The sequence below is a fragment of the Parambassis ranga genome, chromosome 4 (assembly GCF_900634625.1).
Source record: "Parambassis ranga chromosome 4, fParRan2.1, whole genome shotgun sequence".
NCBI classification, from domain to species: domain Eukaryota; kingdom Metazoa; phylum Chordata; class Actinopteri; family Ambassidae; genus Parambassis; species Parambassis ranga.
In genome coordinates this window covers 1,175,502-1,192,266 of record NC_041025.1, presented here as the reverse complement: position 1 = coordinate 1,192,266, position 16,765 = coordinate 1,175,502, and the positions used below count along the sequence as shown (strand labels likewise).

Sequence of the window (16,765 nt, the reverse complement as noted above, 5' to 3'; positions counted from 1 at the left end):
CATCCCATGTTGAGGACATGAAAACAGCATTTCAGTTGTTCATACCACCACCTATTGAGAAGATCCTGCTTGAAATGATGAATCTGCATTGGCTGCATTTCCTTACATATATCCATGCAAGTCAGTTTCAACCAGTAACACCACAGATGTCGCTTTGGTTAAAAGTTAAAAATGAAAAAAAAAAACATAAAACAATTGAGGGTGTTTAAAAGCATCCATGCACCTCTGTACATTTTGGGACACTTGCATCCTTGCATGTTAGTTTGTTTACACACGTTAGGCTGAGTGCAACAGAGAAGTGATCCATCAGTGTGAAAGCATCTCATTTTCTATCAGCCTCTGTCAGCTGCTGGCAGAGGCTCTGTTGTTTTTACACTGAGCTCCCTCAGCACTAAGAAGAACAGTATATTTATGAAAATAAACACTTTCACAACGAAATGTTTTTGCTTCAGGGTTACAAGACACACAACAGACAAAACGGAGCCGGCAAACAAAAGTGGGGGGGTCGTCCCAATTAGCAGTTGGCAGTAGATTAACGGGGTAGTGAAAGCTTCTCTGCAGTTGTGCACAGATAGTGGCCTCATTCAAGTCTACAGAATACCATTTGCATATCGATGATACAGAGCAGTAAAAGGGCCGATGTGTCTGACACACAGCTGTGAAGTTCACAATGAAAGAAATATTATCCCCCTCAGCCACTGGGTCCCCTCTCCACATCTGTCTGATGGCTATGTGACTGATTATTTTGGGCATTCCAATTTAAGATGCCCCCAGGAGGTAAGAGTCTAACAAGGGCTCTGTTTCCTCCAAGCACTCCCTAACCCCCACTCTTGTTTTTTTCCAGCTCTCCTATAGAGCATGGGGCCCTCTTTAGAACTTAACAGACCATCTACAAAAGATCATCTCTGAGACTTCAGTCATAAACTTCTCAATTGACAACACAGTCCATCTTCTATCTATCAGTGGGGTGGGGGGTGAGAGTTCATGGTAAAGGCCTTTGGTGCACCACCAGGCCTGGTTTCCATGGAGTCGTACCGACGACTCGTTGCGACTAAGGCATGCCATTCTTCTTCCCGCTGCAAAAAAATGCGCCGCTTATTCTGACTCAGGCTATTGTGGAGCGCACAAGTGGCTCTCTGAGGAGAAGGGGATGGAGAGAAAAGGGGTGGGGTCAGGGTTCAAACGAAAGGCTCCCATCAGGACTCCCTTTCTGTTATCAAATTTGTTGAGACACAAAAAGAGCTACAGTCTCATTCCCAAGAACATCTTGAGGGAGAGAAAGGGGGGTTATAGGACAGCGTTCTTTGTGTCAGAGCACCAGTTCTCCTCAGAGGACGAACTGACTGCCTGCACACAGCTCTTAGCTCCTGCACTGAGCCTTGGCTTGAGGCTGCCCAACTTTTCTTCAAAAGAGCACTGGTAAGTCCTATTCATTTTTTATTCATGGTCCTGTAGTAATAGTATTTATAGGGTGTGTATTTAAAGCAGCACAGATTTAAACCAATACATGTTTTTATGTAGAGTTATCAGGGTCTCTGACAAACATCTCTGTTTAATGGCAGTTTTTAATCAACTTTTAAGGTTTGATGACTGAACATCAATTTAAAGCAGTTCTGAAATGTCACATTAACTTTATCTGCATTACCAAATTACAGCTGTCACTGTTTTGTCACCACTCTTGTAAAAGAGCCATGCCAGGATGCTCAGTCTCTTCACGCCTGCACAGATCTGTTTAACCAGATCACTGTGATGAAGGCATATTTCGGGGTTGTCTCCCTCCAGGATTATCTCTCTGAGATGCGTATTTATGGAGGCTTTAACATTCAGCTGCTCCGCTCCCGGTTTGTTATCCCTGCTGGGATTGAAGCCCCTTTTCTTCAGCGGGACAGAAATCTCAGAGTCTGGCTGAGAAATGCCCTTCCATGTGGGTCCCACAACACTCACTGAAAAGAGCCTTGCTGCTACATCTGGTTGGTTCCAAATAGACTAAATGTCTGGCTAGTGAGCTAGTGAAGTTGGGATTTAGCCCAGTTAGACAAAGACAGACAATCACTTTGCTTTTTTTTTTTCAATATTTAATCACATCTCACTGTTTGGCACCCTATCAACCCACCAACCAGCTACAGAAACATCTACACTGTGGGATGACAACTTCCTCCCAGTTACACACGTTATCATGTTAGTGTTGGATGCACTACAAACACAACGTAAAGCCTTGCATTAATTAAAGTCCGTTTTTGCTGTCTACGCCCCACTGATGCATGGGTGCAGAGGTTAGTCTTCCCAGAGTGAAGTGTGGGAGGCTTTGTTTGAGGTGTGTCTAAATAGCTGAAATCTCACAGGAATGCTGACGATGTATTGGTCAGTTTCATCTTAAATGGGTGTGACACTGTACTTTTGACAGATTTACTATTATTATTCAGCAATAACTTTGTGTCTAATATACAATATAATATCATAACTGAGATGACAAAGTTTCTAGTGTTTTTTTCCTTTGACATGAAATAATATAGCACACATTTGTAATCAGGATGTGCAATAAACCTCACTGCTCCACACACACAGTTACACAATGTACAGTAAATATGAGCATATTCTCTTACCCTGCAACATACACATATACTTTCTTGCCTGTCTATTCAGTATGCAGTTAGCATAAGATGCTAGCCCAGTTTGGCACATAGACAGGGATTTTGGAAAAAGAGCAATTAAAATCTGTTTGGTTGTGTTAAATGTAGTTGCACACAATAAACAAATAATACACTGCTGCTAAGTTTCATTTTTGTCCATGTTTAAGTTTCATTTTGGCATTAAAAAAATACAGGTTAGGTTAGGCTTTAAAGCAGGACTAAGGTATAGACCATCTTAAAACACACAGGTTCATAACTACACATTTTACATAGAAAACCATTGTGATGAGTCTGAAACCACTGATGCAGCCAGAGAAATATACACATTTTATTTTCAAGGACCCAAATATCGACCCCCTTACCCAGCTGCTAGTTCTAGCTTGACATTTTTGTATTGACATAAAGTAGTAATATATTTTTCATACATTATTTAACATCAAAAACAAATTTCCCACAAAAGTATACTTCTGAATTAACAGTTGCACAACCGGCACTAATTTTCACTGCTAGCTAATGAAGTAAATATTGAAGTTTCCTGTTCATACATTTTAAAATTACACATTGCTCACTTAGCATTACTAGGGACTAATTACTGTGCTTTAACATTTGCCCAGCTCAAACAGTTCATTATGTAACTGCCTGCACAGAAAGGAGTGTAGATCTAAAGAGTTGCTCTGACTTCCTGGACTTTGTGAGGAAGTCTAATACTTGCAGTGGTCAGAATGAAGCAATTACAGTACTTGCTCTGAGGGCATTTGTTCATTAAGTGGGGACACTAACAGCTGTTGTTACCTTGTAAAGGCTGGCACAGCAACAGTCACTCTCCCTGCCTGTTGTCTGTTTGTGTGGGCTGGGTTGGGGCTTCCTGTCTCTGGGGTAGCTTGCTGTCTGAATACCAACATTGGTTTTTAATTTTTTTTTTTTTTAAATCAAAGGCGCATGACCTAAATGCAAGTCAGAAAGCAGGCCATGCTCTGGTAAACATGCATGCTACTTAAAGTGTACAATGTCTTCCTATAAAGATAAATATATCTCTTGTGTTCTCAGCCCCCAGAATGGAGTCTGTGAGCCTGGAGCTGCCATCCCTGCTGTCTAATCAGTCCTCAGAGAGCTGCACAGCAGTGGAGACAACCACTGAGAACATGCTGTTTGGATGGTTCTACATCATAGTGTTTGTCCTGGCACTCAGCGGTAACAGTTTAGCTCTCTGGATCTTTGCTCACCAGCGTGGATCCTCCTCTCCAGCTAACATCTTCCTGATTCATCTGGCCGTGGCAGACTTATCGTACGTGATCATTCTCCCACTCAGGGCCACCTACCACTTCACTGGAGGCCACTGGCCCTTAGGTGAGGTGCCCTGCAGAGTGGTGGGCTTTTTGTTTTACGTCAACATGTACGCCAGCCTGTACTTCTTGGCCTGCGTGGCAGGGGATCGTTACCTGGCTGTGGTTCACGCTGTGAGGTCGCTAAAGGTTCGTCATAGTCGCTATGCTCATATCATCAGCTTCTCCCTGTGGGCTCTGGTTACTGTGTCCATGGCACCACTGCTGGTCACACATCAGACAGCACAGGTGGACAACATGACAGTGTGTTTGCAGCTGTACAGAGAAAAGGCTTCGCGCAATGCTCTGATCTCACTGGCCGTGGCCTTCACTCCACCATTCCTCGCAACCCTGTCCTGTTACTTCCTCATCATCCACAGCCTCCACCGGGGCTCCAGGTTAGAGCCGGCCCTCAAGCTAAGGGCACTGCGTACCATCGGCCTGGTCATGCTCATCTATGTGGTCTGTTTCCTGCCTTATCATATGAGCAGGGCTACTTTCATCCTGGGATACAACCACCCTGATGTCTCCTGCCAGACACGCAGAGGCTTGAGTCTGGCCAATCGCCTTACATCCTCCCTCACTTGCCTGAACGGTGCAATGGACCCACTGGTCTACCTGTTTGGGGCCGAGAAATTCCGCGGGACACTGAGGCGATTGTTCTGTAAAGATAAGACGGGGATGTCAGGAGCCACCAGTGGAGAGTTAAAGGGAACTCATGAGAGCTCTTTGAGTGCCAAGTCTGAGTTCTGAAGAAAAGGAAGACTGTGAAGACTAATGTCTTTCCAATACCTGCCTGACTGACAGGTGGAAATGAATCCCCCGCCAATAAAAAAACAAACAAAACAACAACAAGTCAACAGACTGGTCAGATATGTACATAGTCCACTTTTTACTGCATATTTTCCATTGCTGTTTTGTATTGTAACTGTAGTTATTGCTTTTTGTTTTACATGCATGTGTGTTTGCCTGCAGCATGTTTCCATACGGTCAGCCATGCCATTTACTTTAGCATTAGCATGTTGGTAACCTTTTAGCTGCTATGTGATACATACTAAAGAACTTAGTATGTATCGTATGTGCACTGCCATGCATGTTTGTAGCTGTAAGGGTTCATTTTACATATGTACAGCTCATATTGATCATGTTTATTGGTAAATATCAGATGTCTGCATTGTTGTGAAGTAGTGAAAACACAGACATGGCTTGTACGCTTGTACTATGTCTTTATTGTACATAAATATTCTTACTTCTCCTTTTCTGTGTATTGTTATTGCTCCACTACATGGCAATATTTATGTTTTTTACTCAGATGGACAAAATGTCATTCAAGAAAAAATAGAAAGAAACAGAAAGAGATGCTTCACACAGATTAGTTGTAGTTTAAGATGTGACCCTAAATAGTCATTATGTAATTCCCTATGATGAACAGATGACCCACCATCTTTAACGATAATGTCTGACTCTCGGTTCTCTTTTCCTTTTTGAAAGCTTTTTTTGCTGATAACATCTGCTTGTATCTGCTGTTACATGACACGAGCTCACCCTTACAGCCGTGTGTCCTGAAAACAAAAGTTTGTGCATATGACTTGACGTGCTACTGTGAAAGTGTAAAACCTATTTTGAGCTCATGCAGGGACAGAAACCTCTGAGGCTGCAGTAACTTTTCACCATGTAGTTCTCTTTTCATATCATGTGACTCACGCTGTGGTTTGTGAGAGGCTTATTTTCCTCCTCTTATTTCTGCAAGACTTCCTGTCCATCACATGAACATGGCAAGCCATTCTAAACTTGTATTTCCGGAATGTACGTGTGTTAGAAAACCCCCAAGCTCTCCTGATTTATATGTGTCTGCCTTCAAACTGTAGCAGTTCTAGCCTGAATGTGTGGCCATGGTCACAGCACAGCGATGAATCAGTAAACCAAATGAAGCATCTTTTGTTTTGAGTCTAAACTTTTTTTTTACTTCCACTTTTTCACTTCTTTTAGTTTTTACATACTACTTTCTGATCAGTTTACATTGACAAGCAAGTGTACCTGAAGAGCTGGATGAGCTGGTTAATACTGAGATAAACATTTCTATTTCTACTCTGCAAGCTGAGTCTGTATTTCCATTTTACAGCTCTGTGGGTCTGTCACAGTGGAGGCACCACGGCCCTCCTCTCTTTAGCTTCTCAAATGAGGAAGTTCACAGCAAAGTAAGTAGCAGCTTCCTTTTACAGCTTGCACAGGCAGAGGATGAACAAGTGAAAGAAAGGACTCATACACTGCGCACCGTGTGAAGATGAAAACAGACAGAAAGAAAGATTAGCTCTACTTTGGTTTGCTGCAGTGTTGTTTGAGAGCAGATGCAAAACTGTTGAAGTTAGGCTCTTGTGTGAACAAACAGGATGCCAGGTTATCAACCTTGGTACCATGGCAATATAACTCGATCCAAAGCTGAGGATCTACTTTCCAAAGCAGCAAGAGATGGGAGCTTCCTTATCCGGGACAGTGAATCCATACAGGGAGCGTATGCACTCTGTGTTTTGTAAGTTATTCATTTTTAACTAAGCCCATGTAGCTGGCAGATGATTTAGGCAGTTGATACGCTTTCATACAGCTGTTAATGATTTATGTTCCTTGATCATAGCATACAATATGAACTGGCAGTTATGCTGAATATTTTTGCAGAAAAAATGTATTCAAATCATTTTGTTCATTATTAATATAACATGATTAAAAGCTAATGTTCCCCCTGCTGTGTAACACTGTATCACATCACATTTTTTGCGCATACTTTCTGTAACACAAAGCTAGTTCCCCTTTATTTGCATGCTGTGCTGACATGCAAAGCACCACCCTCTGCACATATTCTGCATTTTTCATGGGTTAACCTTTACTTAAAATGCCACCAACACTGTCCTGAATGCTACCCATTGACGGACCTACTGTTTCAACCACAGATACCAGAACTGTGTGTACACATACAGAATCCTACCAAATGAGGACAAGAAGCTCTCTGTCCAGGTGGGTAGACATTTTGACACATGATGCCATTATTATTTGTGCAAAACTAAACACTGTTACACAGCATTCCTATGTACACAACTGAGAATATCAGAGAGCCCACAACCAACTTTACTTTTGTATTTTTGTGAAATTTTTGTGTGAATTTCTGGAAATGCTAACAGCCTGCAGCTAGCCAAAACATTAGCATTCACCATATCAAAGAGTTATTTTAGCCCCATACACCTGCTGACTAATATTAGTTGTGTGAAAGCTGCTGTAAGAAACATTACAAACACATAATCTTTCTGACCTCAGAAACACACAGTACAACAGCATATTAGGACAATTGTATGAAAAAATAATGACCCAGAAGTGGAGGGGGGTAATATTCTCAGATTAAAGACATTTTGCCAGAAAAAAACAGGTTATTCTCTGACATTATAAAGTCGTAAATTTACGAGAAAAAAACTCAGAGATTCTCTGATTGTAAAGTCACAAATCTGGAGAGACGGTGCTCACTGTCATGGTCGTCATGGAAGAACAAGTTCTACTTTTCAACTGGGTTTATCAATGAGGGGTCATCAGCCATCTGCCATCCTCAGCATCCAGACTTTGAAAAAAAGACACTGCAAGAAACTGAGTTTGTTTAGTTTTTTAATCTTATCTTTAGGAGAAGGAAAAAAAACATAAAACATGAGTGATATTTGTTCACCAGGGCTGGACTGGACTAATTAGCTGAAGCTTAGGATTGTAGCTATAGTTTAGTTCATTTGTGCACACTTAATGCTGAGAGTGTTTATATATTTAGTACTAATAACTACTTAAACCTTTTCCACATGCTTCACATGCATTGCTGCTGTTTTGGACTTTTTTTAAGTGCAGTGGCTGCAACAGTTGTGGTGGTTGGTAACACCCAGTACAATTAATAAAAGAGAGCAGGCAAAGAGGTGAAATGAAACAATGAAACAAACAGCACAAAAGAGGGAAGCTAACTGGTATAATGTGTGGCATCTTAAAGGAGAACACACTTATGTTGTGTCACCTGGTGGAGCATCTTAAAGGAGAACACACTTATGTTGTGTCACCTGGTGGAGTGACACTATCAGATGTGGCTTTCTATTATTTCATCTGTGCTGGGCTTTGCAGGCATCAGAAGGAGTTCCTATCCGGTTCTTCACCATGCTGCCAGAGCTGGTAGAGGCATATTACGGTCCCAACATGGGTCTGGTCACACATCTGCAGTATGCTGTGCAGAGGGAGGAGGAAGTGGACGAGGAGCCAGGTCAGTTAAAAACGTTTACCTCATCTAAGTAATGGCTGCTTACAGTAAGTTGCATGTTTAAAATTGCTAAACGTGCCATATATGTTTGTGCTGCAGAGGCTAACAGTCACCCACCACAGCTTCCACCCAGGAACTTCACAGGAGATGGGAAAGAGAGTGACGCCAAGAGTTCTGAACAGGCTGTCAAGTCCTTATCAGACATCTACCTGATGAGACTGCAGCACATGGACTTGTCCACGTATGGTTGCATTACTAGATTCACTGCCTAGTGATTGTATGACTGTATATACAGTATGTAGACTTTACAGGTACCTGTCAAGCTGCAACATCTTTGTTTTGAAAGGGGTTTCTGTGGCTCTGAAACTAGATTATTTTGCACTACAATTATATATAATTATTACATATGTTGTGTTCACTGACTGAAAGGGTCATGAAACATTGTGGGAGCAGAGTAAGAAACTGTCGTCCAACAGGAGAACTCTTGTTCCTCTTGTTGAACTGTAGGCAGACACAAAACCACACTGGCTTACCAGACCACCTAATGCTTCAAACTGGTATCACATGAGGGCATCACTGCAGCGAGCGAACTGAAGATTTTAAAGTAAAGTTTTTACAGTGTAGACCTTAGATATTAGTTGTGTGTTTGCCGAAATCAAATTTGATCTCAACATGTGAACATGGTCAAATGAATCTTTGACTTTTTTACAAAGTCGGCCAATCCTTAACCATGTGAAATTTAAAGAACGCATTAAAGGGGTCTCTGAGATCATGTTCACAGGAGGGTGGCTGACAGGGATTGTGCAGAATCATAACAAACCAGAAAAAGCAATGACCTCTGCCATCTTTAGCACTATAAGTGTTTATAGCCATATTTATGATTACATTATACAGTTTATAGAGCTCTTTTGGGTTGTATTTCCAGAGTCCCAGAGGAGCACCACATGGCCATCCAGGAATACTTTAAGACCTCAATCTGCTTGGATGCTGAACAAGTGCAGAACGGTAACCCTAACCTCCCTGGGCTAAAGAAGCTAACGATGTCAATCTGCAAGAATCTTTACAGGTACAGTTACCAAGTGAAAACATGGAATATTATATTGGTTATATTAGGTTGATTTAACCATGTGCTGACCTTTTATGGAGGCAGTGAAGTTACCCGTGTCCTGCCAGCTCTGGAGGTCTTTCACAGAGCACTGGACCAGCAGCTCTCCCCTGGGATTGGACCATTTCAAAAACAGGTTTGTGACTCTCACTCCTTTGTATCATTATCAACACACATACAAAAAGCAGTTGTCATCATGTGTTACTTTTTTTCAGATATCTGTTGATTCAGGTCAGTCTGTGTCCTACAGGCTCGAGCAACTGACTAAACTACTCTACTCAATAGAAGATAAGGTAAAGTACTGTGCCGTGTTTTGCTGATTTTGAATTTGAATGTTCCAATGAATGACAAATGACATGCTTTTATTTTGTTTCTAGGCTAAAAGTACTGTCTTTGAGTCTGTTGGATTTGAAGGGGGTCACAGGAAATCCCTCATACCGATCGTCACGTTTGAGGTGCCTCTCTAAGTAAATTATTTTGTCACGTGTCAGGAAAGAGAAAGAAGATGAGATTCTTATTTGAGACTTTTTATGTGCAGGTCAAGCAAGAATCTCTTGGTATTTGCACAAAGATGTTCCTGAAAGTGGATATCGAAAGTGGGAAGCTTTTCTTTAAGAAGTCAAAGGATGGACCTGAAGATAAATACTTTGTGCACAATAAAAGTAAGGAGGCACAGGGGTGCTTAAAGGTCTGTGACCTCCGTGGAATGTTCTCTATTGCTGCATTAACATGACCCAAAACATCAACAGGTTTACACACAGGTCCAGAAAGTGTCTGAGAGAACCAGGCAAACAAATGACATGAATATCATACGTCATTTATGTTGCATATGTGTGAGTGGTAAAACTTTTTCATCCTTTGCTCTCAGCATCAAAGCGTAAACTCTGCTCTTTAACCATTCGTTTATTGAGCCACTTCGCAGCACTTTGTCTTAAGATTCAGCTCACAGACAGATGTTCAGACATTTTCATTTACAAGTCACTGAATTCATTCATTCATTTTTCTATCGATGATGGCAAACCATTCTCAGATGCAGCAAGCAGGCCCAAACCCACATGCTATCACCACCATGCCTCCCCTTATTCATAACTGATTGATTGATTTTTCTGTCTCACAAAGCTGCTAATGTGTCTCTAAACAATCGACACAGTCTTACTGTGATTATTGTTTTTTAGTCCTGCAGTTGGTGAAATCCCAGAAAATGCACACCAAACTTACCATCGTGGTGGAGACAGAGAAAGAGAAGATTTTGCGTAAGGATATCGTGTTTGACGATGCAAAGGTAAACACTGGCTTTGTCTGTCTGCTTCCTATTTTGTCTACAGTCATTTGTCATTTAGGGTGTTTTCCCTTTTACACCAGAAAAGAGAGGGTTTCTGTCAGCTGCTTCAACAAATGAAAAACAAACACTCTGAGAAGCCTGAACCAGACATGATTACAGTATTTGTTGGCACCTGGAATATGGGTAATAAGCACACATTCAGTTTTTGAGCACTCTTGGATTAGTCTACTACATTTGGATTGATTGCTGATAATACAAACTGTAACTGACCCACAAACAGGAAATGCGACTCCTCCACCCAACATCACCTCCTGGTTTCAGTGTAAAGGCCAAGGGAAGACACAGGACGACACTGCAGATCATATTCCTCATGATTTTTATGTCATCGGGACTCAGGAAGATCCTTTGGGTGAGAGAGAGTGGGCAGACATATTGAAAGGTGTCCTGAGGAACATCACAAACATTAGCTATAAACAAGTGAGTGACAGTAACGGTGTAAGAACTAAAAGCAGGTGAGGAGCAGCAACTTATTACATGTCTCCAAACGTCCAGGTGGCCATTAATACTCTGTGGAACATTCGGATCGTGGTGCTGGCCAAGCCTGAGCATGAAAACAGGATCTCCCATGTGTTCTCAGACAGCGTGAAGACGGGGATTGCCAACACTCTGGGTAAGCACTTCCACTTCTCCACAAGGCTTTTAATGGTTAAAGTTCACACAACAGTCACCCATCAGTGATTATTGTGGTGTGTGATTTGCAGGAAACAAGGGAGCAGTGGGAGTGTCCTTTATGTTCAATGGTACTTCTTTTGGCTTTGTCAACAGTCACCTGACCTCAGGAAGTGAGAAGAAACTCAGGTGAGCAGCAAGTGTGTATGCATGGGCACTCATTTTTCACTCCTGCTGGTCATCATTGGTCCAGAATTCTGTAGGTTTTGAGTGAAGTATATATGAAGTATATATATATATATATATATATGTATATATATATATATATATAGCCCAATATGTCAGTGGGATCTTTTGTCCCTGGGGAGGGTCTCTCAGGCTACATTACAGGCTGCCATGGCTGTGTGATTTGCCATCACTTATTCATTCACCACTAACAGATGTTGAGTTTTCACATGATTTAATGCAGTGTGAGCCATGTAAAATAAATACGACCACATAAGCTCTCTAACAACCAGGAGTGTTCAGAAATGAGCACTGTTTTTTCATTCTCAATTTTCAGAAGTGAAACGCTTATATTTATCTTTGAAAACCGCAGTTCACCAGCCAATCACACACTGTCTCATTTAGCCACTAGTTAGCAACAAACTTTGTAAAGACACCTTAAAGCTTAAAAAACCTGGTGCTGTACTGACTGGCTCAAAACCATCAGTCCTCCACCACCGTGCTGACAGTGTGTATGAGGGGTTTCTGCTGTGTTTGGTGTTCAGCAGACATGGTGGTGAACATTAAGACCAAACAACTCCACTTTGGTCTCATGTGTCCAGAGGACATTGTTCCACAGTTTGGTGCAGTTTAGTGAACCTCAGATGATCCCCCATGTGAACACTGGCAGCTGTCTTGAATGCTCTCCTCTTGAATAATCTTTATCACTGCAGAATGTTTGAACATTTTTTTCTGAATACATGATGGTGAAAAACATCAGGTGTTGTTGTATTTGCTCAGTACTAAGTCCCACTATGATCAGATGACCAGATTCATTATGTTTTTGCACAAGAAAACACACAATTGAAGGAGGAAGTTGTAACTTCTGAATATGTGCCATTTTAAGTATGTTAATTTTCTTTGTCTTTTTTAAGGCTCCTTCTTAAGGTCTGTGTGACAAAAATGAAAAAATAAAACCTGAATATTCGATATTTTGATTCTACATGAATTTTTGCAGACGTAATCAAAACTACATAAACATCCTGCGATTTCTGAATCTGGGAGATAAGAAGCTCAATCCATTTGACATCACTCACCGCTTCACACACCTCTTCTGGCTTGGAGATTTGAACTACCGTGTAGAATTACCATCCACAGTGAGTTGTGCAGATTATTGTAATTAAATGAATATTGACAGGCTTGTGTACTGTGGTTCAGTGACAGGTGCTCAGGAGAGCTGGTTGTCAGGTGACTGGGTTCTTAGCTGTGAACACTTTCAGTCAGGAAAAGCCACTTCTCTGCATTGTTTCCCTTCACAGGAAGCTGAGTACATTGTGACAAAGATCAAACAGCAGCAGTACCAGGAACTCCTCAGCAAAGACCAGCTCAGCATGGAGAGGAATGATGAAAAGGTCTTCTTACATTTTGGTGAGCTTTGGACAACATTAACTCAGGCAGGCATCCAGCAGGCACCTTATGCTGCCCAGTATTATTTTCTCCATATCTCAGGTCTGGTCATGATTCAACTATCGATTGTGTGATTACATAAAAACGAACAGAAACCTATTTTATTTTGATTGTAGATGAGGAGGAAATCACGTTTGCACCCACATATCGCTTTGAGAGAGACACACGAGAGAAGTATGCATACACAAAGGCCAAAGCCACAGGGGTAAGCTCATGTGTAGTCAGATCTCTGTTCTCTGTCTGCCCCATATTGCAGGCATATCTCAGTGGACGTGTTTGCTTTGAAACACCTATGGTAGTTGGAAGAGAGTGGACGTTACACAATCCCCTCATCGCCGGCTACATATATGTGATGTTTGATCATGAAAACTATTATAGTCAGTATTTTGTGTGACAAACTTTACTCTGCAGACAAAGTACAACCTGCCCTCATGGTGTGACCGTGTCTTGCGAAAGTCCTTCCCTCTTGTTCATGTTGTCTGCCAAGCTTATGGTAAGTAATATCCATTTAAATGTTTTCTATTCAAACACATATGCAGACATTTATTCTCCTTAGGCTCCACTCAAACTGTGATCAACCTCTCACCAAGAGTGCTTTTTAGTGTTTGTTTTTAGGTTTTATTATTATTAAACATACATTCTTCCATTGGCCTCAAGAAGCATTAACTGTACAGTCAATCCGAGTAATGTTTCCAGTAATTACATAATCAATCAAATAACTAATCAATATTTACAGTACAGTTGGTGTTAGATAAAATCATTTTATTTTGATTGCTTTGCACACATCACTGAGAATTGTGCTGAGCGCTTGTTGGCTGCTTGTTGGCTGCTTGTGTTCCACCTCATCTCAGACAGACTCACATGGGTCTGATTGGTGGAGGCCTGGATGTGTGTTTTGCTCCTTGACCTATAATTAAGTAGAAATAAATAGATGATGGTCCCACTAAGCTCAGACCAAATGAAAGGCTGACACACCGTCCCATCTGGTCTGAGCTTAGTGGGATCATCATCTCTTTATTATGTGCAGGTTGTGGTTGGCTGGCCCTGAACACTGACACCAAAAAATCTCCCCACAACATCACACCTCTCCCTGCAGGCTTTGCACTTCTCACCACACATGCTGACACAATGTCCAAGCTTCACAAAGGCACGGTGATTTGATTTAAACCGAACCCCATGACATCTTGTTTACACTTGTTTTGTTGTGCATGTGTTCAACCTGTAGGGTGCACTAACGACATCATGACGAGTGATCACTCACCAGTGTTCGCTGCATTTGAAGTTGGAGTGGCCTCACAGTTTGTCTCCAAGCAAGGTATGTTCAGCAGGCGGCCTCGCTGCAGAGCTGCTTCAAAATGTAAAGGCTGATTTTTCCTTTTTCTTTTCTCAGATCCCAACAGTGCATCACAGGGTGGAATACAAATCATGAACTGTGTGGCCAGCTTGTTAACAAAATCCAAGACCAAGTTTTTCATTGAATTCTACTCCAGCTGCTTGGAGAGTATGATTTATCTGTTTTAATTTTATGAGCACATCTCATTAAATTCTGCTTTCAATGGCCTGAGATGATCAAAACTGATGTTTCCTTCAGAAACGGTGAAGACATCAGAAGGAGACAACGCAGAGCACACAGATGGATTCATAAAAGTTTGGTTTGGCAACCAAGTGGAGGTAAAACAATGATGCAACCTGAAGCCTGGGAAATGATTTTGCTGTTAGTTATTTACACTCTTCTTCTGTCTTTGGAAGCTGACTCCCATCATCTCTGACCCTGAGTACCTTTTGGATCAGCACATCCTAATCTGTGTGAAGTCCACGGACTGCGATGAGTCGTACGGTGAGTTGGCCGTGCAGATGCACAGAGCTGAGCAGTGCTTGACCGTTTGTGTTTGTGGTGCGTTACTTCTACAGGAGAGGGCTGCATAGCACTGAGAGCCGCACAGTTCTGCTACACAGAGTTTCATATCACACTGACTCACCATGGAGAAAAAACGGGAACGCTGACAGGGGGCATCCAGTTGCGCACCTCTGAGGGCAAAACCACTGAGAAGTTATATGGTAAGACTGGAAACCAGCTCAGGACTTACTAACCAGTTTCTACTTTAGATATTGACCAATCCATTTTTCAATCAATCTTTAAGATTTCATCAAAATTGAAAAAGATGACCCCATCTCGAAAGGCAAAGGTGGAGACTTCAATAAGTAAGATGTTTTCTCCTGGCTTGCTGTAATATGTAAAATGTGACTCTGGGCTGTAAGTTCTGTCTTTCTCCTGATTGACAGGTGTGCCAACGCCCATGCAATTGATATTTCTAACCCCAGTTACATGGGAGTGTCATTTAAGAGTGGGAATGTGACAGATAAGGGCTGGAGTTACAGCATGCCGCCACGAAACCTTCCCATCTCAGGCAAAGATTCCAAGAAGGGTGGATATGATGTTGGCACTCGCAGCCCCACAGGACAAGTATCTGTCATGTGAGTGCCTGTTTCCACCATCAAAGTCTGAAATTCATTTCACTGACAGGTCCTTTCTCTGCAGGGGTGAGAATGAAAAGTCATCAGAGATGTTTGACAATCCGCTGTATGGTTCAATGGAGAAATCACACAGTCGAGGCAAGGACCAAGACCATCAGCAGAAGGACTACCTGCCGCCCCCTGATTCACAGTTTCTATGCTCCAAAGGAGCTGAAGGAGACTTTGATCGCCCCCCGGTGCCCACCCCGCGCTCCCGCTCCTACACCTGCTCTGAGAACAAGCCTCAGCCTCCAGCCCCCATAAGCCTACATCCCCCAAGTCACAAGAAACCAGTGGTTCCCTCACGCTCAGAGGGTGGGGTGGCTCCGAACCGGCCTCCTTTACCTGCAAAGTCCCGACCAGGCATGCCAGAGCCCCAGGCCCCCAAATCCAGGGACTACAGGGACAACTCTGAACTGCCCAGCAAACACAAACCGCCCACGAGACATGGCCAGCCACAGCCTCACAAAGACAGTAAGGAACTCTCCAGACAGATGTTATTCAATACACATACATTACATTACAAAACACATGGTAATGCAGGCTCTGTCTTCTTTTAGTGCTTCCAGAAGTTCCCAAGATGGGCCGTCCTGTCAAGTGAGATGAGACTGCCACTGTACAACCTCCTGGCCAGCCCTGAGTTCTTGGAAACACAAGCCCGCACTTCAAGCCTTCTTTTCTGTCCAGTTGTGCTGAGCTTAGCTCTATATTTTATTTAAGATCACATTCTTATCTTAGCGAGACAATCAAGAGTCTACTTCCCACATTATCCCTAAACTATTTCTGACATCACCATTTTATATTTTATTTTTTGCTAATGCTTGCATTACAGCCTCAACTAGGTTTGAAATTGAACTCCTTCGGCTTCTGAATAACTAAGTTCCACACTATTATAGCTAATGAATGTTTTCCACACAGTATTATCTTGCACAGAGATGGTTTTCCTTCAGTTTGTACAATGTAAAGCTTAAATAAAGTCAAAGTGAGCCTGACACAATCTCATCATGTTACATGCCTGTGCCTCCATCTGCTGTTGCCTGGAAGACCTGCATGCTGACTGCAGTCCATGTTATTGAAGGGGACTGTTCTACCTGACAATGTAATCAAGATAAATCAAATCAAATAACTTTATTTGTCCCCTGGGGGGAATTTAAGACATATGAACACAATAATGTACATTTATGAAGGGAGGTGGGGGGGGGGGGGGGGGGGGGGGGATGAGCAGGTGGGAGGGATGCAACACATATTTTGCCATTTGTTCTCTTAAATACAGGATTAACAGTGACACCATTCACAAAAAGA

At 42.2% G+C, this 16,765-nt stretch overlaps 2 protein-coding genes across 2 annotated transcripts; both read left to right on the top strand.

Moving 5' to 3' along the window:
• Positions 1 to 1,296: 1,296 nt before the first annotated feature.
• gpr17 (G protein-coupled receptor 17) lies at positions 1,297 to 4,945 on the top strand. The gene is made up of 2 exons (XM_028404325.1): positions 1,297 to 1,419; positions 3,678 to 4,945. The coding sequence occupies exon 2, from the start codon at positions 3,686 to 3,688 to the stop codon at positions 4,703 to 4,705; it is 1,020 nt and encodes a 339-aa protein (XP_028260126.1). The 5' UTR covers positions 1,297 to 1,419; positions 3,678 to 3,685; the 3' UTR covers positions 4,706 to 4,945.
• Positions 4,946 to 6,131: 1,186 nt separating this feature from the next.
• On the top strand, positions 6,132 to 16,460 carry inpp5d (inositol polyphosphate-5-phosphatase D). Its single transcript, XM_028403805.1, has 27 exons — positions 6,132 to 6,482; positions 6,898 to 6,961; positions 8,090 to 8,225; positions 8,322 to 8,463; positions 9,148 to 9,288; positions 9,373 to 9,463; positions 9,543 to 9,620; positions 9,705 to 9,782; positions 9,866 to 9,989; positions 10,503 to 10,609; positions 10,690 to 10,792; positions 10,890 to 11,086; positions 11,162 to 11,279; positions 11,371 to 11,467; positions 12,501 to 12,639; positions 12,802 to 12,910; positions 13,066 to 13,154; positions 13,361 to 13,442; positions 14,175 to 14,264; positions 14,340 to 14,450; positions 14,541 to 14,620; positions 14,699 to 14,786; positions 14,861 to 15,007; positions 15,091 to 15,151; positions 15,233 to 15,424; positions 15,489 to 15,937; positions 16,024 to 16,460. The coding sequence occupies exons 1-27, from the start codon at positions 6,343 to 6,345 to the stop codon at positions 16,062 to 16,064; spliced, it is 3,294 nt and encodes a 1,097-aa protein (XP_028259606.1). The 5' UTR covers positions 6,132 to 6,342; the 3' UTR covers positions 16,065 to 16,460.
• The last annotated feature ends 305 nt before the right edge of the window (positions 16,461 to 16,765 follow it).